The sequence below is a fragment of the Denticeps clupeoides genome, chromosome 15, assembly GCF_900700375.1.
Source record: "Denticeps clupeoides chromosome 15, fDenClu1.1, whole genome shotgun sequence".
Lineage (NCBI taxonomy): Eukaryota > Metazoa > Chordata > Actinopteri > Clupeiformes > Denticipitidae > Denticeps > Denticeps clupeoides.
The window spans coordinates 9,999,744-10,023,104 of NC_041721.1; the positions used below are offsets into that span (position 1 = coordinate 9,999,744).

Below are 23,361 nucleotides of genomic sequence, written 5' to 3' on the forward strand. Positions count from 1 at the left end.
AAGAGATGGCCTCATTCCTGCACACTGTGTCTTAATGCCTCTGCTAAAATAGCTGCCCAGTGCCTTTTATATATATATATACATACACACACGCACACACACACACACACACACACACACACACACACACACATTCCCCTAACTGCCATCGTTACTTAGCAACAAAGTCATGCACTACATGATTGGCTTCCTATAGTCATTGTTACATAGTCATTCTCTGCAATAATTTAGACTGGGCTCCACCAGGGGGCTCACTTTGACCTCCCAATTCTTCCAGGTTTAAAGTGGCTGGACTAGCTAGCTGGCTCATCTTGCCAGGATTGACTGCTGTATAACTTTGCCATTTGTATTGTTTATTATAATGTTATGAATGATTCATTAGACATTCAGATATAATAATGTACTCTTGTTCTCTCATGCTTTCTCATATAAGAAGGACTATTGAAGTTTATTTAAATACATCATCTTTCTCCCTCTCAGGTCCTTCTTTGACCACTCCATGCACAGTGCCCTTCCCCTGGGTATCTATCTGGCCACCAAGTTCTGGATGTACATCACTTGGTTCTACTGGTTCTGGAATGATATCCTTTTTTGATCAAGATTACCACCTAGCTTGCTGTAGAGCTTTTTTTCTTATGTCTTAAATTGAAAGAAATAATTTGCCATTATTGGCCAGTGGACTTGTGAGTCAGACGTACTCAGCACTGTAAAGTTAGAGTCCCATGGAGCAGGCAGATGGGCAGCCTCCCTTCCATCTGTTCCACATTCGTTACCCAGAATGCTCTGTAATTTAACATTTGAGGGCTGGTCACAGTCTCCCTTGTGACAGAAAGCTACCTTATTTACATGACACACTGATATTTATTCTTGAGACGTTTTACTCTCAAATGTAAGCTGGTGTCTTTTTTTTTTTTATTTATTATGATTTTTTTTTTCCATTTACAAGACATGTCATAAATTGACTATTTAATGGATTATAGCATATATCATTATATCACTGTAGTCTTTCAGTTCAAAGTGACCATCTGTTTCCTCAGTCAGACCTTCCTCTCCACCTCTATCACTCCTCCACATCTCTACTACTCCCAGGCTTAATTACATGGCAGGGGAAGAGCCCAAAATGTGCAACACCCTGAGATTTGAGACCTAAACAAGGTTTGGGCGTAACAGAGAAGCCATGGAAAGACCAGGATGTGGCATGCTGTGAAGTTGTTACAGATAGACAGAGGTGCAGGAAATGAGTCACACAGTCCCAGGTGCATCAGTAGCAGCAGCTCTGTGTTGCCTCTCCCAGGACATTTCCTGAACATTGGATCACAATTTTAACTGAACTATATGTCTGTGTGTGAAAGTGAAGTGATAGTTGATGTCATTGTGAAACACAGCACAGCACACGATGCACAGAATGAAATGCGTCGGGGGAGCAGTGACGTTGCTTTGCTCAGTGGCCACTGAATGCCTTTTAAAACCTTTTAAAGCTAAATCATCATTTTTTTATTTTTTTTTTATTTAGGTCCATCCATTCATGTAAAGGGGTGGCCCACACAACCTCAGTGAATTCTAATAAAATTCACACCTATGAACATTTGCCAGATGTGCCAAGCAGAAATACAGCATAACTTTGTGTCACTGCATAGGAATGTGTTTATCATAACATTTTGGATAATTCTCCTCTATAACAACTCCTAGTTATCTCTGTACACGGACTATCACTAATCTGATAGAATAGTGATCATTAGAATAGTGATTTACTTATGTAGGTGTATGTGCAGGTGTGAAGTGCTCTGAAATAACAACCAGGATGCTCAGAACCCTCTTGTGTGTCTGGGCTATGTTCTGAGGTGACCGAGACAGACAATAATGCTCATTATCCTCTGTGGGTCTGTATCTAAAAGCGAGTCAGTCGTCTGGGGGAGAGAACGCTCCTGCTCCACCAAGCAACAAAAAGGACAACTACAGTCTAGAGCACTAACTCTATGGACTGCCTTAAGGAATAGACTGTCCACATCTTTTTAGTAGTATCCACCGACTACCCTGGCGGCTTCTGTTAGCACAACAGCATTTTGATTTATTGGCTTCAATAAAGTGTGCATGTATATATATATATAAGTTTGGATCGTGGGGTACTTCTCTGAAAGTATAAATAACCCGACAGCAGTGGGGTGAGTCATTCTGAGAAGGAGCCCACATGCCTGTTGCTGTGAGAGATGCAACCTGTGTCTGCAGAGCTGCAGCCAGCACAGGATACTTTGTCTCTGCAACAGTGCGGATCTTGTTAACGGACTCCTGACGTTTCCACATTCCTGCCTTACGTACCAATGCAGCTGTTTATTGAAGGCCTGTGGGCTTGTGACCATTGTTCCCATCTGATTTGGAGGTGAACAGGGAGTCGTTTTAATAAGTGAACTCAAGTTCTGTGGGTCTGATGAGTTTTTTTTTTTTTTTTGAGGAATTTTCTCTTTTATGAACCCACTGATTGCCGCAAGATGCTGTTGTTTAAAGTGTCTGACCAGAATTGCACAGAACTGAAAGAGTTCAACTACACATTCACCTCTAGAAGCAAATAAGAGAACTCTACAAAAATACCTTTAGGTTTCAGAGGCAGTGATTTCTTGACCATAATTTATTGAATTCCAACACCACACCCTCTTCACATGATGAGCTGCTGATCAGATCAGCCAAGTCTCACCAAACAATGAACCCTTCCTACTGTCCTCCTTCCTTTGAACACTTCCTACTGTTAATATTATTTGTTTTAGTATTTGGTTCAAACTTGTCTACTTTGTTGTTTAGCATTATTTTCATGTTGTTTGTGAGTCATTGATGTTCATTGTCATCTGTCGCTGATTCTAAATCCCTGTTTGAAGATTTAGCATGTTCACTGTTGTCTGTTCTGGCTTTTTTCTGTGGAACTTACCAAAGTTTAAATTCACCAGTGACTTTCCAGTTACTCTGGGTTACTGGAAATTAGAACGTTCAGATCTTTTATGAAATGCTTATTGTATCTGCTTTTTACTTTAAGTTAGGCAAGCTGCTACTTGTGTTTGTCACCTCAAGTCATTTCCTTAGCATGTCCCACATCTTCCAGTGGTAACCATCCACCTGCCTTTCCTGCTGAACAGTGTAGCGCTGTTCTACAACTTTGGCAAATCTTGGAAATCCGACCCGGGGATCATCAAAGCCTCTGAGGAGCAGAAGAAAAAGGTGAGTATGGCCATCTGACATGATCTTGAGTGCAGACTCTTTGCTACACAACCAATGAGTGTCTCAGTTTTTCTCTCTGCAAACCCCTCATTAGCAATCACCAGAGCAAGATAAATGACAGTAATGGCCTGCTGCCTGATCAGCTTATTGTTGTCAGTTCTATAAATGGCCACCTCGACCATGTTCAGAAGCACTAATGAGAACATCTACTGTGTGTAACTGCTCTGCTGACCACAGATTACCCAGAAAGGATGAGGATGAGAAATCTTCTTTTTAAATGTACCATGTTAGCTCAAAAAAGTATTTTGAGGCCAATTTCTTTGGTGGGGAAATGGTTAGAGTATGATATGCTTATCTCTGATGATCTGAATGCACTGTACCCATAATAAGAATTGCACTCTAATCCAAATATACAGAACCACCCCTTTCCAGACTAAGGACCAATCAGAGCACAGTAACCTTACAGAACCAATAGATGTAACAAAAATGAGCCCTTCTTTTTAGTTGGAGACAATACGTTAGTCAGCCCTGGCTTCTTTTCTCTCTATCTCCCTCTAGACGATTGTTGAACTGGCAGAGACGGGCAGCTTGGACCTCAGCATATTCTGCAGCACCTGTTTGGTAAGCATCTACTTCTTCCCTGCGAGATAAACTCACTTCAAAGTGTCAAAACGTTCTCTTCCTCTTAGATGGCATAATTTGGTATTGAATTGGCAACTGTTCTGTCTAGTCAACCTTGTTTGAATATTATAAACTTTATCAGCTGTGGCAAACCATGAGTTTTCAAAAAAAATTTGCATGTCTGTGAGAAATTGAAGCACTTCATGGTGATGTTTTATCCTGCAGATACGGAAGCCCATTCGCTCTAAACACTGCGCTGTGTGCAACCGCTGCATTGCCAAATTTGACCACCACTGTCCTTGGGTGGGCAACTGTGTTGGTAAGTCATTCTCAACATGTAGTTCGGCCAGATCTCGGTCTGAGCATGAGGTGATTCGTATTGCCTAGTGGTAACAATATCCTGAGAGCTACATTTGCATGGCACCCAATGTCTATACAGTCGTTTGTCAATATTAAACAAAGGGGGATTTGTGGGTACCCTCCACCTGCATTTAGTCAACAGACGTAATGAGGACTCACTGCAGGTTTACACTTGTCCCTGAGGTCTCCAAGAACTGAGATTAGCTCAGACAGTAACTAGACTGGCCTCTCCCATGGGAATGCCAGGGAATTGTTAGGCCAGGTGGCAAAGGGAAAGAACACAAAGCAGAAAGGTGAATAGGTAAGAAGCCATAAGCCATGCTCTGTTCATGAAGGAAGATTAATTGAGAGGCTATACAGGTCTGTCTTTTTTTTTTTTTTCAGAAAAAAACTCAGCAATGTCTCAATGGGTCGTCAGAGCATCTCATGACTACAAGGCAATAAAAAAAATCCTTTCAAAAAGAACCCTTTTCAATAAATGTGATCATGTTAGCAAACAGAGATTTCTGCAGATGCATACCCGTTTGGTCCCCCAACACAACTGCAACTAGCCAAGTACATAATTCTACAGTATGAGCCTGAGCCCAAGTTCAAGTCTTCTGCATGAGAGGAAGAACTATCATGTGCTTCTTCTGATGCATGTGAGGGACCAGAGCAGGATGTTAGAGAATGTGGAGAGACTAGACTTAAATCAACCCTGTTCTTTGTTCGTCCTCCTTTCCCTCTGCATAGGAAGCGGAAATCACCGTTACTTCATGGGATACCTGTTCTTCCTGCTGTGCATGATATGCTGGATGATATACGGCTGCATCTGCTGTACGTACAGATGTCTCTCGGTTAAATGTTCCTGCTCCTATTTGCTTCAGTCGCCATTGGCGTTGAATCTTTTAGGCATTTAAATGCTTGTAGTTTAGTGGGTAAAAAAAAAAAAGGTTCAAATCTTGCTTACTGTCATGGCGTCACTGAGCAAGACAGCAGGGGGCTGTTCCTATAGTTAGCATTTCTGGAAAATATAGGTAACGCTTTACACACCTGATTTTAAATGTAATTGTAGTGTTAAATTATAGTGTTAAATCATGTGTAATTACTTGTAATTACAATGTGATTCCATGCATTTAGACAGTGGAACATGAGGTAATATTAGAAATATGAGAAATACTTCCCAGTACACATATTGTGGGTTCTTGCATGTCAATTTTAAGGACTGTGTGATTTGTGGTGGAGTTAGTGGATTAGAAGAATTAAATGTGTTTAAATTTAATTAACTCCTATTGTATTATTTGATTAAGTAAGTGGATAATTCACAGTGTAATTCCAAGTAACTACATATGAAATTACTCTGTTCTTAATGACATAGTTACATGTAACAACAACTGTCTAATGTGAAGTGTTGCCAAGAAAAAGAATACTAATGTTTTAAATCAGGGCTGGGTCTTCTTACCTAGGTGGTGCTTTAGAGTTAGAGTTTGCAGTAAGCAGTTAATCAAGCATGCAAGTGTCAAAAATGTCATGGCACTTTGTGATGTGCATCCAAGCAGGCAAACCATTGCCTTCAGAGATACATACCAAGATGAATAAGCTAAAGAAACTTAATGAATTGAGTATGAAATGAGTATGTTTATATATAAAATACAACTTCCACTTAAATGGTGAAATTTATTAATCAGACATACTTACCTTAGATCTACCCAAACTATCAAACCAAACATTAAGTTTTGAGCATTATATTGACCTGTGTAATTCTAACTCTGTTCATTTTTCCCCTCAGACTGGAGGATCCATTGTGCCACCAACTATGCTAAGGATGGCTTCTGGATCTACCTCACCCAGATCGCCTCCTGCTCTCCATGGATGTTTTGGATGTTCCTCAACAGCATCTTCCACTTTATGTGGGTGGCGGTACTAATCATGTGTCAGTTATATCAGGTCAGTGACTACTAAATGCTCTGAGCTCTACACTTTGTGGAAACCCATATTCTTCCTTATTTATGTGTAGAGGGGTATGGTTATGTATTCTATTGATTTCTTTTTGCCAGATTGCTGGTCTTGGAATCACAACAAATGAGAGGATGAACGCCAGGAGATACAAGCACTTTAAAGTCACAGCAACGTCCATTGAGAGCCCCTTCAAGTGAGTGGAACTTACAGGGCACGTTCACTTGTAGCGTAATGGGAGGGCAACCATAAATCAAGCAATTTGGTTGGACAAATATTACACATGAGGAGACGCCTTTTGGTGTAAACAAGTTTACTACAAATAAGTGTGCGTGACAGTGCTGGGGAGATGTGATGTCTCAAACTGAAAAGTTGGCAACCTGCACAACAAGTGTTCACCCCATGCTGTGTTTTAATTTTCCTTACAATTACATTAAAATATTACACAGTGAATAAGAAATAGTCTAATAATCAATGAAGCTTCTAAAGTGATAGATTTGCATTAATGAAGATAGTGTTCCATGAGAAGTCTAGACAAATTGTTGCTGAGGTTCCCCTCTATATGTAGATATTCCATTATCATTCCATTATCAGACATTTCCAACCATCAATTTTCATCAATATGATGTTCAGTTTAATGGAAAAAATATCAAGGATATTCAAGGACAAAAAAAATCAAGGACATTTCTAAGTTGCACACAACTTTTGATTGGTAGTGGTAGTGCATACATCTGAATATATTGGCTAATGTTTCCCTTATTCTAACTCTAAGCAAATCCATTACAAAGACATACCCCAGTGACGTCTGTGCAGGGAAAGCTGTGGCATTACTTTTTCTGCCACATCCAGTCTACAGTTCTGTATTTCAGTATTTTTTTCACCATATGTTAGTGCAGAATACATCAGTCTTGAGCAAGTGATTATTTGCTTGGATCAGTATTTAATACTTTTTTGATTTATACATGTCTGACCATGAATGAATTCTTTCTGTTCTGTGTGTCTTCAGCCACGGGTGTGTGAGGAACCTCATAGACTTCTTTGAGATCCGCTGCTGTGGCCTGATGCGGCCGGTGGCTGTGGACTGGACCACGCAGTACACAATAGAGTATGACCAGACGTCTGGCTCAGGCTACCAGCTGGTCTAGCACGACTGTCAAGAGGTTCAAGAAATGGATGAGTTCTTTTTTTTTCGGTCAGGAGTAAGGAGGGGAGGTACTTTTCCCTTTTGTTCCATTTTTGTTGTCTACATTTCCTGAAGTTCATATCGGAGTAAGGCTGATTCGGAGCAGGTGGGGGGGCACTTGCCTGCCCGAACCATCACTTTCACCCTGGCAAGACTCGAGTTCACAGCCAGAACTAGCATGCTGTTGCCACCGCTGCTGCCGCCAGCCACGTACCCGAGCGGGAGCCATGTTGTTTTTATCCTCACCACCCCCATTCCTGCTGCTTTGGACAGTGCCTCCAGTGCTTGGGCGAAGGGCGGCAGGGCAGATGGAGAAGAAAGGAGGAGGTGACAGAATCACTAAAGGGATCTGCTTTTTCAGTACTGCAGTCAAACAACCCCAAACACATGCAGTATGAAATGCTTATTATTATTATTATTATCATTTATATTGGTCCATTTCTTGCCTCCCACACCCATTGTGTTTTTGTTTAGCCCTATGGGATTTCTTTTATCGTTTCAATCAACTTGGATGACTTGGAATCCTGCTCACCATGGAAGATTTTATAAGGAATGGTTTCTGTGTCCCAGCCCCTGGCCGTGGTTGAGCCCTTTTGGTGAGGGTGTCCCGAAGCCCACTGCACTGCCCAATGGGTGTGGTGACATTAGAAAGTTGATTTTCTTTGTATACCGTTAGCTGTTCTCAATCGTCACTGACACAGGGCCTCAGAAAAAGATGTCAGTCGGAGCTCACTCCTGCTCATAATGTGATGCAAGCATATTTATTTTTTAAAAAACTATTTATAGATTGCTATGTAAAGTTGATTTATTATGGTACCATATGGTTGTTTTACAAGATGTCTTTTTTTTTTTATTTTCTTTGTTTTTTTTTTTTTCCTATTTTTAATTGAACTTCTCAGCAGTAACATGGTGAACACAGAATTTAGAGAGAACGGTGACATGTACATTTATATTTATTAATATATATGCATAGTTTTAGAAACTTAGACCTAAGTAATTCTCTATTTCACAGGCGAAAGGAGTTTCATAGGATGCATTTGTAACTGTAGTCTCTTCATAGAATGGTCTGAGATGGTTGTTTACAGGGGGGAAACATTCCGCAACTTATTTTTTTCTTCCCCATTTTGTATTTTGTTTTTGTCTGCCTGATTAATGCACTGATCACCTTTGGGCTCATCTTGCTGTTACTGAAGAGGAATCTGAAGCTCAGTTGGCGCCTGTTTCCGAGAAAACACCTTTTCGTGTTTGCAGAGAGATTAAAGGACGGGGACGTCACGAGAACACTTTTTTTTTTTTTTTTTTGTCCTTCCCCTCGTCCTGTCATGGATTTGGACTCTGCAGCAGCAACCGGCGAACGAACTGAAATGTAAAGAATGTGCATCTGTACATAGATCTTAATTTTTTTTCCCCTCACTTTTTTTTTTTTTTTTTTTACTCTTCTCAGTGTTAGTAGAAGCTGCTCATCCCCCCCCCACTCCCAATCATTTCATCTTCCCAAAAGAAAGGTGAAAAAAGATGACTTATTATACAAGTGTATGACTGTAGCTTTTAGTGATGTCCAACACAACTGTCTATAGATCATTTTAACCGCATGTGAGATGCCTGGACGTTGGGCTGTTGCCATACTGTTGAGCACCATTCCGCCATCCATCCTCCCCAACAGCAGCCCAGTGAGCCCTGTGTCTGTAAATAGTGAATGTTCAGTATTTTGCAAGTATGTATTTTTTTTTTTTTTTGGTTCAATTTCAGTTAAGTTTTAATTTTAGATCCTGTGCGTATCTTTTAGTGCAAGTCCTAAATGGTCTGCAGGTGCCAGATATCTATCAGTAATCCCAGGTGTAAAATATTTGAATGTTCCATACTTGTTAAGTCGGAAGGATTGGTTTCTTTTATATACGTCATATTGCTGGGATTTTCTAAATTATCACTGGATGTACAAACTGTAAAGCAGGAGCCACGAGGCATAGGAAATACACCCCTTCCCTCACCTCTCTATTCTCTACGCATATTTCATTCTTATTCTAGATGGTCAGTTTAAAGTAACTCGTCAGTCACCCTTCAACAATGGACATCGTGTCATTTCCCAGCAGGCGTTTCCTCTCGTTGTCCCTTCTCCAGCTGGACACGCGTACAAGTAAAACTAATCTGAAGCGTACCTTTGAAAGACCTGCCCTACGGAAAGGTTCAGCGGATCTTCCAGCAGACAGCTTCGTTTTCCCCTCCCTCCCCAGAGCCACCACGAGAGAAAAGCACAGGACAGTGAAGAGTGCCTCTCCAGCTTCATAAGGAACGTCACTGTAACTCTGCTTCAGATGTAAACATATTGGGCATGGTTCAGTTTTAATGGCTTTAATAAAAAATGTTCAAATGTGGAACGTCACAAGCCTTTTATTTTATGTATCCGCTACAGGAAATTAAACTCAAGCTCGCAAACCAGAAATAAGTTTAAGAATAAGAGCTTTTGAGCTTTATTATTATTCATCCAACATTCCAAAATATCAAAGCCAAATCCAAAATAGGTTTCACAGTGTTCGAAATGTAAAAAGGCACGGGTGAGAGGCGGTCCTGGTGGGCGTGTGGTCGTCATTGGGCGTGAACCAGCGCACCTGCTCCCTGGCCGTATCCAAAACCTTTGGGTCCAAAGTTCTTGGCGTAACATGCTGAGGAAACAAACCATGCCACTTCAGTACTCACCAGTGCAGCACCAACTTAATAAATTAATACAAATATTAAGATGGTATTCTTAATTTGTGATTAAATACAATAAAGCATAAGCTGTTCCAAAGAGAAGTACAGTACAGGCCAAACGTTTGGACACACCTTCTCATTCGATGTGTTTTCTTTATTTTCATGACCATTTACATTGGTAGATTCTCACTGAAGGCATCAAAACTATGAATGAACACATGTGGAGTTATGTACTTAACAAAAAGTGGAGACCTGGCCTCCACAGTCACCGGACCTGAACCCAATCGAGATGGTTTGGGGTGAGCTGGACCCCAGCAAGTGCTAAACACCTCTGGGAACTCCTTCAAGACTGATGTAAAACCATTTCAGGTGACGACCTCTTGAAGCTCATCGAGAGAATGCCAAGAGTGTGTTAAGCAGTAATCAGAGCAAAGGGGGGTATTTTGAAGAAACTAGAACATTAAACATGTTTTAAGTACATAACTCCACATGTGTTCATTCATAGTTTTGATGCCTTCAGTGAGAATCTACCAACGTAAATGGTCACGAAAATAAAGAAAAACGCATTGAATGAGAAGGTGTGTCCAAACTCTAGGCCTGTACTGTATGTCATTGCTCAAAAACGAAAGGGAACAAAAAAACAAGAAATCCTAGATCTGAACAAATGAAACATTCTTATTAAATACTTAGTTCTTTGCGTAGCACATTTGAACAACAGCATGTGAAATTGATTGTCAATCAGTGTTGCTTCCTCGGTGAACAGTTTGATTTCACAGATGTGTGATTGACTTGGAGCTACATTGTGCTGTTTAAGTGTTCCCTTTGTTTTTCTGAGCCGTGTATTTGCGTTTAATACGTTTTATGGGCATTTTAGAGATTTCTTGGGGCATTTTTGCCTCTTAATGTCTGTTTTGCCTCTGTAAAGCCCTGTTCAAAAAGGATTAGAAAAAGCAGCCATTTTGACTGGTGTGCAAAAATCGCATCTATAACCCACTGGGACCACACCCTAAAACGTAAACGTCAGCATGCTAATCAGAACCATCTTTCCTGCCAGCCTGGAGGGAACACATGCCATCACATCTTCAGCTTTTCAAACATATGCCAGCATTTCCGTCTTGTTCACGTTGAGCTTGGGACTGTGTAGGTTTAGTGATGGATTGTTTTGTACCAGTTTTAATTTTCTGAAACAAATGAATCTGAAAATTATCTTCGGGACCTGTGTACAGAGATTTATGGAAAAATATAGCCCGTAACACATCTGAAATGAGTGTGCAGGGTTACGAGCATGCTGGTAATAAATTATGCAGATGGGAAAATGGCGGCGACCCGACAGATTTTCAGCAGATATTTTGCTATTCACAACAGAGATCAGGCCTCACCTTTGCAGTAGATCTCTCCCTCTTTCTCTGTCTGGGTCGTAGACTCCAGGCTCTTTCCACACTTGGCACATCTGAAGCAGTTCTTATGCCATGGCTGAGGAAATGACAGAAAAAGAACTTGATTTGGTTCTTTCTGTATAAACTTTTCTTCATTTCTGGTTAATGGCAAATGACATCAGCATGTGAGCACATGGCCAAAAGTTTTGTGGATGACACAAATACTGGTTTTCACAAGGTTTGCTGCTTCAGTGCGTAGTCAGTCATTTCTACGGTGTATTGAAATATAATTACAAGTTATAAAACCTCGGCAATTCGCCCTGACATGCTGTCAATCAACTTCTGGACCAAATTCTGACTGATGGCATTCCTGCATAATCAGTACTTAAGAGTTTGTCAGAACTTGTGGGTTTTTGTTTGTCTACTCGCCTCTTGAGGATTGACCACAAGTTCTTAATTATATTAAGTTCCGGGGAGTTTCCTGGCCATGGACCCAAAATGTCAATATTTTGTTCCCCAAGCCACTTAGTTCTCACTTTGGCCTTATGGCACAGTGCTCCATCATGCTAGAAGGCATTGTTCTTCACCAAACTGTTCTTGGATGGAAGTTGCTGTCAGAGGATGTTTTGGTATGATTCTTTATTCTTTATTTACCCCAGTCCTCAGCAGGCCAATCCCTGTACTTTTTGCAGGATATCAGAAGCGGTTTTTTTGCTGCCGTTCTTGACACCAGGCCATCCTGAAGTCTTTGCCTCACTGTGCGTGCAGTTGTCCTCACGCTTGCCTGCTGCCAATCCTGAGCAAACTCTACACTGGTGGCACCCCGATCCCGCAGCTGAATCATCTTTAGCAGACGGTCCTGACACTTGCTGGACTTTCTTGGGCGCCCTGAAGGCTTCTTCACAACACATGAACTTCTCAACTTGAAGGTGCAAACTTAGTAGCAGCAATATTCTTACCTGTTAAGCACTTTTTATGTAACACAATGATGACTGCAGGTAACCATGGTTAACAGAGGAAGAACAATCATTTCAAGCATCACCCTCCTTTTAAAGTCCCCAGTCTGCTATTCTAACTCGGTCAGCAGGACAGAATGATCTCCAGCCTTGAGCTCATCAACACTCTTACTTGTGTTAATGAGAGGATCACTGAAATGATCTCAGCAGGTCCTTTTGTGGCAGGGCTGAAAATCACTGGAAATGTTTGGGGTTTTTTTGGGATTAAGTTCATTTTCATGGAAAATAGGGACTTTGCAATTCATAACATTCTGCAGTACATACAAATTGCCATAATAAAAATGGAAATAGCAAACTTTGTGAAAACCAGTATTTGTGCCACTTAAAATGTTTGGCTACGACTGTATACCAGCAGTGAAATCCAGGATTAATGAGTCAGACCCACCTTGCCTGCTCCCATCACCTTCTCTGCAGCGTACACCGACTCCCCACAACGGGCACACTTCTCTGAACCTCCAAACTTCTGGGCAAACTTGGACGGGTTGGGGTTGGTTGTGGGTCGGTGCCTCTGGGTCCTACAAGAGAAAATTTAAAAATGCAAAAATCACTGAAACACCGAACGGATGTTCAAAACGGATTAAAACACTCGTCAAAAATACTATATTTGACGGCATCTACAAGAATCATGTTTTTCACTAGACCCTAAACGTAAGACGAGAGGAAAAGGTTTTATTGGCTGTTGGGATTTGATTGATCTGATCATCTGAAATTCAGCAAATAATGAAAAGGAACTTGATGTAACTTCACCCTTTTTTCTAAATAGGTTTCTAGAGTTGTACACCTTGAACACGTCGAGCCACGAGTTAGAATTGTAACCAGAACAGGAAAATGATGCGTTGTTTTTAAATTTAATTCCTTATCGGATAACTACGCATTCTTTGTTCTGCACAAAACATCTGCAACAGCTTGCAGGAAAAGTTCATCTTCTACATTAATACAGAACTGGATGGAGCTCATCATCCAGCCTCCACCATGACGGGTGCCTGGGACCTTCAGCTGAGCCAAACAAAGGGGAGAAGCGTTCGGCCCCAGGCCCCTAAATGGAGCGCTTTGTGCTGGGCCAGTGATGACAGAGACGTGGGTCAACAGCGCTGATCAGGAGCTGCTCTTTCATAAAGGCCTCTTTCATAACCGCGACCACCTGACGCCGGGCTCCGGCAGTAAACAGGCAGTGGATGAGGCTGCAGGCCACGGGGCTCACATGGCATTCCCAGGCCCGGACCGCGGGTCTTTAAGGAGCAGTGGTCTGCGTCCACGTTCGGAACAGGGCTCGCAGCCGATTTGTGGCCATCACTGATTGCCGATGTTCTTGACTAGTTTCCATTTCTCGTACCAGATCGAAATTCTGGCTTTTCAAAACGATTAGAGACTTATGTCACACACACTCATCCCACCCCAGAAAATGAATAACGCATTAAAATTACTGTGTCATTCACAGCCATGATGCATGTATGCAAGCTTGATTATGCTTCCATTCATTACGTCCTGTAAGTCGTGAAAGGCGTGGATAACACACTCGGCTAGAAACCAGGAGAATGACATGATTTGGACACTGACGTTCTGGTTTATATACAGCACAGGCCAAAAGTCTCATTCAGGAGAAGGTCTTTCTTGATCATTTCTTTCATGACCATTTACATTGGTAGATTCTCACTGAAGGCATCAAAACTACGAATGAACACATGTGGAGTTATGTACTTAACAAAAAGTGGAGACCTGGCCTCCACAGTCACCGGACCTGAACCCAATCGAGATGGTTTGGGGTGAGCTGGACCACAGAGTGAAGGCAAAGGGGCCAACAAGTGATAAACACCTCTGGGAACTCCTTCAAGACTGTTGGAAAACCATTTCAGGTGACGACCTCTTGAAGCTCATCGAGAGAATGCCAAGAGTGTGCAAAGCAGTAATCAGGACTGTCCCTGTAACTACTGATAGAAGGTCGCTTTGGATAAGAGCGTCTGGTAAATGGCAGGAAATACGTACTCTTCTGGTTTGATCCCGAGCCTCTCTCCCCGGTCCATGTTGAGTGTTCCAGCACCCTGACCATAACCATAGCCCTTTGGCCCGTACTTCTTCCCATAGCATGACTTGCAGTAAATCTCCTTATCATGAATGGCCAACGTTGTGCTGTCCAGACCTTTCCTGCACACCACTGTGAACAAAAATCCACAATTAGCGTCACAACAGAAACAAACAACATGGTGCCACCTACAATGCCACGCTTATGAACCTGAGCATATGCCTTTTCCAGAGCGGTTCACATTTCCCCATGGAGACTAATAGTTCCAGTCTCGGACACAGAATAGGACACTGTCTCTGGCCCCATGAGGAGATGAGGGACACATCACACCAAAACAGGAGGACGTCCTCTCCAACTCTCTCTGTTTAGTTGCCCTCTGCATTAATCAGATTGCATCAGGTGGATGTCCCGAGCACAGTGACTCACAAGCGAGTGGCTGAAAAAGCCAGTGGCTTGATGACAATAGTGAACAAAGCAGCCACAAAGGTTAAAAAGAGGCGACTGACTTCATCAAAAATTACATTTACAGTATTTATCAGACACCCTTATCCAGAGCGACTTACAATCAGTACTGAGTGGAGACACTAAGGTTTTTGTCTTGCTCAGGGACACAAAGCAAGTGGGGTTTGAACCTGGGTCTTCTGGTTCATAGGTGACTACAGCATACTTTAGAAATACTAAATATGATTCTTGCGCTGGATTCTTCAAATTAGCTCAAGCTTAGCCTCCATATATGCCACAGAGTAGATGTGTCCACACTTTTGACTGGTAGGGTCCAGCAAGGTGCAAACATTATCAAAAGACTTCCACACGAGTCTACTTACAAGGGAGCTTTCATGCCAAACTGACCACTATGTAAACTCTTCTATCCCTTTCAGACTGCGGTTTGGCAAACTGTTTTCAGCCATGCTGTGACACTTCTGACCACTTTGTTAGTCATGTGGGGCTTGTGTTGGGCATCCTCTGTGGTGAGTTTTTGATGGACAACTCAATATACAGTACAGGCCAAAAGTTTGGACACACCTTCTCATTTAATGTGTTTTCTTTATTTTCGTGACCATTTACGTTGGTAGATTCTCACTGAAGGCATCAAAACTATGAATGAACACATGTGGAGTTATGTACTTAACAAAAAAAGGTGAAATAACTAAAAACATGTTTTATATTCTAGTTTCTTTGCTCTGATTACTGCTTTGTACACTTTTGGCATTCTCTCGACGAGCTTCAAGAGGTCGTCACCTGAAATGCTTTTCCAACAGTCTTGAAGGAGTTCCCAGAGGTGTTTAGCACTTGTTGGCCCCTTTGCCTTCACTCTGCGGTCCAGCTCACCCCAAACCATCTCGATTGGGTTCAGGTCCGGTGACTGTGGAGGCCAGGTCTCCACTTTTTGTTAAGTACATAACTCCACATGTGTTCATTCATAGTTTTGATGCCTTCAGTGAAAATCTACCAATGTAAATGGTCATGAAAGACGGTGTGTCCAAACTTTTGGCCTGTGCTGTATATAAAGTGTCCCACCAGTATGTCAGTGTCAATTCTGCATTTACAAGTGCAAATCGTCGGTGCTACGGCGCACGGCTGTGTATGCCTTTGGAACAGTGCACAGCGTTAAAAGGTCTAGCATCCACTGAGAGTGTAAAGGATGTCACACTTACTGCACAGGAAGCAGCACTTGTGGAAACTCTTTCCATCACACTGGACCTCCTCTGCGTGGTACACAGTCCCTTGGCACGCCCCGCATTTATTTCCACCTCCCCAGTTTGGCATTTTGGCACTGTGGAGAATGGAACCCAAGAATTTCTTTAGTCGGTTTACAAAAAAAAAAAAAAAAAAGGGAGCTGAAATCCTAACCTCAGATCTCTGATCTACGTTGTCTAAAAAAAAAAAAAAAGACTGGCCGAGTGTGTCTGACCGCGGCCGCCAGTACCAGGAACTGAGTCAGGGGAAGTCCATTGTCTCCCTTTGGACCAAAGACGTTCTTAGCTTCTAAGATCTTCCCTGGAAAAACAAAACCCGACTGCCTGCTTTAGTGAACAAAGTGACAGAGGTCAGGAGGTCGGACGACTAAACATTGTTCAGGTGACAATGTGATCTAGAAATACTTTTCTCCAGCATCTCCGCCGTTCCAAAGGTCCTCACTAATGTCCAAATTCATGAAGAATCACTGCTGGCCCAGAGCATCTCGTATCTTATGCCCATTCCGGACACCAGCCTCATATTTTCAGTTTTCCACTGGCTTGGTCACAAAGTCCTACTCATTAAACAGCCACCCTGCTGCTCCTTCGTCCTCCCATCTTTATTAAAGGCTGAGACGTGTCCAAACATGAAAAGGGCACGCACGCACAGGACTTCTGAGGTTAATGAGTCCTCATTCACCAGATGCATCACAGATCCACCCCAAATCTGAGCTTCTGCAGAGCTTCTCCTGATGTTCTGGACCACAGCTCGACTAATACCTGCTGACGTTCGCGGAGTCTGGGTGTCGTGTCGAAGGGCGGGCAGCGAGGCGAAATCACGCCAACGCAGCTTCAGTCGTAAAACATTGCCGAATAAAAGTAATGGGAGAAAACGACGCGCTCGATTCGGACTGCGCCAGGGGACAATTCGGCGCATGCGCACAACACGTCCTGCAGGGTTTCTAATCTACGGGTTCAAGTAAAGTGAGGAGGAGGTTTCCGTGGTTTATTCAGTTTTGGAAAAAAAAAAAAAAAGAGAGAGAAGGGAAGGCTACACGTCCACACCGAAACACGCATTACCAGACGCGTTGATAGATTAGTTTTAATCCGGTCGCCGAGTGACGACGTGGGACCCCCGAGCGTACGAAGGTCAGTTTGTTCTGGCCGACATGGCGTGGATGGTGACAACAACCCTGCCATTTTAATGCAGCGACGTTTACAGCGTACACGTGAAAAGTCGTGTCACGTTATCCATCATCCATCAAGTCATCATGCATCCATAAAATGATTTAATAAAATAAACAATAATAAACACCGCTGTGGTCAGACACAACAACAACAGAAAAACAGGTTACATGTAGTATTCGCTGTGATGATGAAGAAGATCTGACTGGAGAAATGACAGAAACGCGTCGCCATACCAACGCGAGTCATTAAAAATGCTGTTAGTTTTATTTTTAAAAAATCCGCCGCACGCACATAAGAAATCCTTACGCTGTCCCCCAGAAGTCCACGTCGCGTCCCCCGACGATTCCAGAAGCTCCAGCAATGCAGCCCAGGCATGACACACCGGAGAGGCTCGGCGGGGAGGGAGGGGTTTCACACTAAAGGCGGAGAAATGAATGTGGACGGGTGCCCGTGTGGTATGGGACGAACTAACGTTGGCAGTGCACGGTCATGGCACAAAGCTGTCAGAAACCCTGGCAAAACATTCTTAAGGGCTTAAAAAGACACGTTTGTAACGCTCCATGGTGAAATTAAAGGTGAAATCCGGACTGTTGCAGCATGTCCACTAGAGGGCAGTATTGCGCAAGAAACAAGGAAATGCACGACTACTCTCATCTTCAGATTCCAAATGAACATATCACTCCTGGTAAACATTAGTTCATATTTTTATCTTCTCTAAAGAGTGACTCATCACTTCTGGAAGTATGTTATTATTTCTGTTATCTTTATTTAAGAAATGTAGACTATATTGTATGGTAGTGGTAGTAGCCTAGTGGGTAAAACCCAGGTTCAAATCCCACTTACTACCATTGTGTCCCTGAGCAAGACACTTAACCCTAAGTTGCTCCAGGGGGGGACTGTCCCTGTAACTACTGATTGTAAGTCGCTCTGGATAAGGGCATCTGATAAATGCTGTAAATGTAAATGTTATTGTTGTTTTACACTGTTGTGCTTGAGAGACAACACTGACCAAGATCAAATTCCTTGTATGTGATTGCTCCTACGATTCTGATTCTGACGCAGTGGTATTACGAAACAGGGTTTTTTTTGTAATTACAAAATGGCATTTTATTATCAACCCATTTGTATAAGTCTAGCAAATAAATCAATTATAATGTATTGGTGTGAATACATTTTTACATGTACATGTGCAACAACGTTCTCCTTTTATTGAGAGTTTGAAAATATTTGCTGACGCATCTGTGTCGGACAGATGAAGAATGCGGACTGACAGATAAAGCCTTTTAAGCCGTCAGTCTCTGATAACGCCGTTGAAGTACAAATGAGGCAAAACAGAAACTAAACAAATTCTGCATGAATCAAACTCCTTTGGCTCAGGCTGCCTGAGAAAAATGAATTCTGATGATTAATGTAGCAGAGGCAAGACCTAACAGCCTCCATCGGTTGAGTGGGGTTCTGCTTGTCACTGCAAGGATGTGGGCTGCGTTAATTCCTTCTGCAAATAATGAGACTTGCTAAGCAAATCAAACCCACCCACATAAACGTACATACAGTCAGAAAGAAAGATTAGCGGCCTAGAAAAGTTACATTGCACTCCTCCCAGTCTTCCATATCATCCAGGAGGCACAGATTTATCTGCTGGAAAGGAAGACTCCATTCAGATGACCGCACTTACCGGAGCACCTCCAATCCAATGAAATATCTGGACAGCATTGAAGCTCAATTCGAGCTGGAGGAGTCCAAAGACATATTCCAGCACCGATCTGCTGGGTACAGATATAAGATCAAATGTTGGCAGGCTGCTTGACCTTGAGGGCTGGGTTTGGAACCACTGTGGAGCAATATGCTGAAAAGGGAAGAAGTCTGAAGTCTGAACGAGCTGAAACGAATTTATATACATCATCACTGTCCTTCTGTAAGACCTGACTGTCTAACTGATTACGCCAAATGGAATTTCAGAATGTCATGATTTTTTACATGAATTTGTGATCAATTTATAAGGTAAATTTGTCGCTTGGTGTAAAAACAACTATAGTACACTGACAACGATCTGACCCAGTTCTACTTTATAACTGACACGATGATATCCAGCACTGACCTGTCAAGGTTTCATGATGAAATTCTGACTTCTAAATGGACCTTCGTCAGTCTCCCAGGCCTCAAAGACAGACTAAATGGGTCATTTCCTTCACAATGTCTCAGACTTTTAGCACTTTTTAGCACCTACTGATATTTATAATCCAGTGTTCTTCACAAAATGGTTGGTAGTGCATTTCTGACCTAATAGGAGATTTAAATGTTCTGTTTCACAGCCTGTGAGTGGAGGAAGCGTCTTTCAGCTTATCCGTGAAGCAGGCAATTTCTTCACCTAATTGAGATCCATTTGCTGTAACGTGATGAGAAAAGGAAACAGAATTGGCTTTAACTTGCGGCCTTTATTTTTAATTCTGAGGGTGCAAAGTCCTGGAAGTCAATGTTTCAGACCTAAAGCTGGCAACCTTCATTAACTGTCGAAGCGCGACCGAGAGCTGACGAACTCTCCAGACGCAGCCACTCTTCGCTTCGCAGGCAAGGATTTCAGCTGGAATGCAAGTAGTAGAAAATGTCATTCAGAAGGAATTTATGGTGGAGCGGCGAAGTCCGGCGAGTAACGCAAAACACATGGGCCAGGTAGCCTTCTGCAGCTTCACTTCAAAGCCTGGTAGAGGGAACGGTCCAACTATAACTCCTGCGTTAGTCTTTAAAGGCCTACCACACACACCGGCCACAACATTAAAACCAGCGGCATTATACCGCGGTAAGTACATGGACGACCTATGAAGGCATCTGGCAACAAGACACGAGCAATAGTCTAGTCTCCAAGGTTCAGAAGTCCAGTGTACATGCTTTGGTTGACATTTGGTTGTGATGCATTGTGCATGAGGATCAAGATGTTAGAAAAACGTGAATTTCGTGAAGTTTTCTTTTTTCATTCCAAACGTCTGCGAATGAAATCCGTCTGATCCTAATTCAGCAATGAAAATATTCTGTCTGGGGATCTGCAAGGATCCCTCTCCGATCCTTACAAGCCATCACCTTAAAGAACATGTGACCGCGGCTGTAAAGTTTACTTCATGGTCACTGGTGGCTCATGCTGAATTCTCCTATTGTGTGTGTGTGTGTGTGTGTGTGTGTGTGTGTGTGAAGAAACGTCTTCCTGAAATCCAGATGCCAGTCAACACGAGCCGCTGGCACGGCAATTCCTTTCTGGCAGTCCAGTTACGCCTCCTCATCCTTAGTATAAGCGATGCTGTACACAACCATATACAGTCATGGCCAAAATTGTCGGCACCCCTGAAATTTTCCTGAAAAAAAAAAACAAACTAATTTGACATAATGTCTCACAAAACTCCAAAAATGGGCTGCACAAAATGATTGGCACCCTTTCAAAATAAAAAGATTGTTTCAAGCCATGTGATGCTCCTTTAAACTCGAAATAAAAATCACACCTGAAAGCAGATAAAAAGTTCACTTGGTCTTTGCATTGTGCGTCTGTTTGTGCAGAAAGAGGAAGAGAGAACTGTGTGAGGACCAGAGAAACAAATCTAGAGATCCAGAGATCTAGGTTCGCCTTTGTCCACAGTGCGCAACGTTATAAAGACCCATGGCACTGTAGCTAATCTCTCTGGGCGTGGACGGAAGAGGAAAACTGATGAAAGGTTGCAACGCAGGATCGTCCGGATACGTGGGTAAGCCGCCCCAAACAAGTTCCAAAGATGCTCCGGGAGCATCGGTGTCAGGGGCGAACTATCCGTCCACGTTTAAATGAAACGAAACGCTGTGGCAGGAGACCCAGGACGACCCCACTGCTGACACAGAGACATAAAAAGGCAAGACTACAGTTTGCCAAAATGTACTTGAGTAAGACAAAATCCTTCTTGTGGACAGATGAGACCAAGATAGACCTTTTTGGTGAAGCACATCAGCCTACTGTTTACCGAAAACGGACTGAGGCCTAAAAGAAAAGATCACAGTACCTACAGTCAAACATGGTGGCGGTTCAATTATGTTATGAGGTCGTTTTGCTGCATCTGGCACTGGGTTCCTTGACTGTGTACAAGGCATCATGCAATCTGAGGATTTCCAAAGGATTTTGGGTCGCACTGTAGGGCCCAGTGTCAGAAAGCTGGGTTTGCGTTTGATATCTTGGGTCTTCCAGCAGGACAATGACCCCAAACATACTTCAAAAAGCACCCAACAAAGCGCTGGAGGCTTCTGAAGCGGCCATCAATGAGCCCAGATCTAAATCCCATTGAACACCCGTGGAGAGATCTTAAAACTGCTGTTGGGAAAAGGCGCCCTTCCAATATGAGAGACCCGGAGCAGTTTGCAAAGGAAGAGAGGTCCAAAATTCCGGGTGAGAGGTATAAGAAGCTTATTGGTGGTTATAGGAAGTGACTGATGTCAGTTATTTTTTCCAAAGGGTGTGCGACCAAATATTAAGTGCAAATCATTTTGTCCAGCCCATTTTTGTGAGTTTTTTGAGTCAAATGTTTCCCCTCCTGTTTCTGTTTTGTTCCAATACACACAACGGGAATAAATGTGTATAGCAAAACATGTTAATACAATATTTTTCAATACTTTTTCAGGGGTGCCAACAATTTTGGCCATGACTGTGAAAACAGAGGCTCAATTGGACTGAGAGCTGGAAAATTCAAAAGCCAAAATGTCATTTTTGTTTTCCTCAAACCGTTATTGAATATTTTTTTTTGCAGGGATCAAAAGGGTCCGTATAACTGTTAGTAGTATGTAGAATAAAACATTGTTAAAGTGCCACCATCTATCTCTAAATGGATGGGCAAAGTGCTGCCACCTACTGACCAAAAAAATTAAATGATTCAAATTGTAGTATGGTATTTTCACAAAGCCATGTTTTATATTTAATACAAGCACAGCTTCAAATTTTTTAATAATTATTTTAATTATAAGGTTATTTGTAAAAAAAAAAGAAACTGCACAAAACATGCAGAGAAACCCCCCCCCCACAAAAATCAGCATACCGTTAACTACTAAAACTAGCAGTGCATTGTAGTTAATATATACCTTTCAAAGCAATCATGGCAAAAGTACAAAAAAGCTTACATCCAGATTTCAAGTTCACTGGTGGACCTTTGGTGTGAAAACAGCCATTCCAAATTCACCCCAAAGAGACTTATCATAAAATACAGTACTCATACCAGCTCTGCCCAGCGGCAAAAACACCGGGCGACTTCACACATTCATTCAAGTATTTCATCATGTAAAGCCTATTTTCCCCTGTATTCAGTATTGAAGGATATGTTAAAGCTACACTGGATCGGTAAGTGTACCCTTAAGGCCACCACGTGGCCACCACCTCCAGTAGTGTGGGTTTTAAAGACCTTCACATTCACCAAGTCCCCTGTGGTGCTGACCAGTTTCACCCCAGCCTGCCTAACAAGCTGAGCCAATGGGACGGCACAGTCACAGGGGTCACGTTAATACAGTCACAGTTGGGATTTAGTCACAATCTGTAGCACCGGGTGAACAAAAGTTCAAGCACTGTACAGTTCGGTGGAAAACAAAAAAATAAAAATCAAGTCGTTGGATGAGAATACCTGTCCAAAATTTAAACGTTTTTGAGCTTCAATAACATTTGTCATTTGAAATGTAACATAAAATACTGACATCTCTGTGTGTGTATGTGAGCGTGCAATCATACTTCTGGTACAGTGAACAAAGCCGACATCAGTAAAGGGAACTAATAGTGAACTACACTCGTTTGAATGACGATGGAAATTAATTTCTAGTTCTTTTTTGGTCAGAACTCGCAGGTGGCTTTAAACCATTTGAGGCACTTTTCTGTAAAGTTTACCTTACGACCAGAATAAATGACTACAAGACAATGAACATATAATCAGGTAAACACAGAAAGATGTTCCGTTTTTAAATATTTAGTGCTCAAAATAGTATAAAAAAAAAATGTTCCTTGGACTGGACTGATATATTAGATCAACAATATAAATAATAATGTCGTTTTATACATGAGACTGAAGGGAAGAGGATTCCAGCGATGGAATTCAACATTATTGCCACT

The 23,361-nt window shown here is 42.2% G+C and overlaps 2 protein-coding genes across 4 annotated transcripts in view; one reads left to right on the forward strand and one right to left on the reverse strand.

Annotated features, from left to right (window-relative positions):
* Positions 1-9,675, forward strand: part of zdhhc17 (zDHHC palmitoyltransferase 17) — a 23,767-nt gene extending 14,092 nt beyond the window's left edge. The window contains exons 10-17 of the mRNA XM_028954558.1: positions 481-581; positions 3,080-3,204; positions 3,763-3,825; positions 4,051-4,144; positions 4,918-5,001; positions 5,954-6,111; positions 6,222-6,316; positions 7,127-9,675. Coding sequence (XP_028810391.1) covers positions 481-581; positions 3,080-3,204; positions 3,763-3,825; positions 4,051-4,144; positions 4,918-5,001; positions 5,954-6,111; positions 6,222-6,316; positions 7,127-7,265 — 859 coding nt within the window. The 3' untranslated portion in view covers positions 7,266-9,675. The remainder of the gene's footprint in view (positions 1-480; positions 582-3,079; positions 3,205-3,762; positions 3,826-4,050; positions 4,145-4,917; positions 5,002-5,953; positions 6,112-6,221; positions 6,317-7,126) is intronic.
* On the reverse strand, positions 9,637-17,729 carry csrp2 (cysteine and glycine-rich protein 2). 3 transcript variants are annotated; one of them, XM_028954561.1, is made up of 7 exons: positions 17,559-17,661; positions 16,255-16,401; positions 16,059-16,177; positions 14,367-14,535; positions 12,769-12,898; positions 11,371-11,464; positions 9,637-9,963 (listed from the first exon to the last, which is right to left on the reverse strand). In XM_028954561.1, the coding sequence occupies exons 3-7, from the start codon at positions 16,168-16,170 to the stop codon at positions 9,887-9,889; spliced, it is 582 nt and encodes a 193-aa protein (XP_028810394.1). In that variant the 5' UTR covers positions 16,171-16,177; positions 16,255-16,401; positions 17,559-17,661; the 3' UTR covers positions 9,637-9,886. The 3 variants fall into 3 exon arrangements, with proteins under 3 accessions (XP_028810394.1, XP_028810392.1, XP_028810393.1); XM_028954559.1 differs by lacking the exon at positions 16,255-16,401 and having other exon boundaries at positions 17,574-17,729; XM_028954560.1 differs by lacking the exon at positions 16,255-16,401 and having other exon boundaries at positions 17,559-17,705.
* Between the last annotated feature and the right edge of the window lie 5,632 nt (positions 17,730-23,361).

Excerpts from the sequence above, each read along its gene's own strand:
- csrp2 (XM_028954559.1), bottom strand. The coding sequence starts at position 16,170 with ATGCCAAACTGGGGAGGTGGAAATAAATGCGGGGCGTGCCAAGGGACT. Across the intron at positions 11,465-12,768 it reads AGGTGATGGGAGCAGGCAAG|CCATGGCATAAGAACTGCTT; the intron begins GTGGGTCTGACT and ends TCATTTCCTCAG. Across the intron at positions 9,964-11,370 it reads GGGAGAGATCTACTGCAAAG|CATGTTACGCCAAGAACTTT; the intron begins GTGAGGCCTGAT and ends TTGTTTCCTCAG.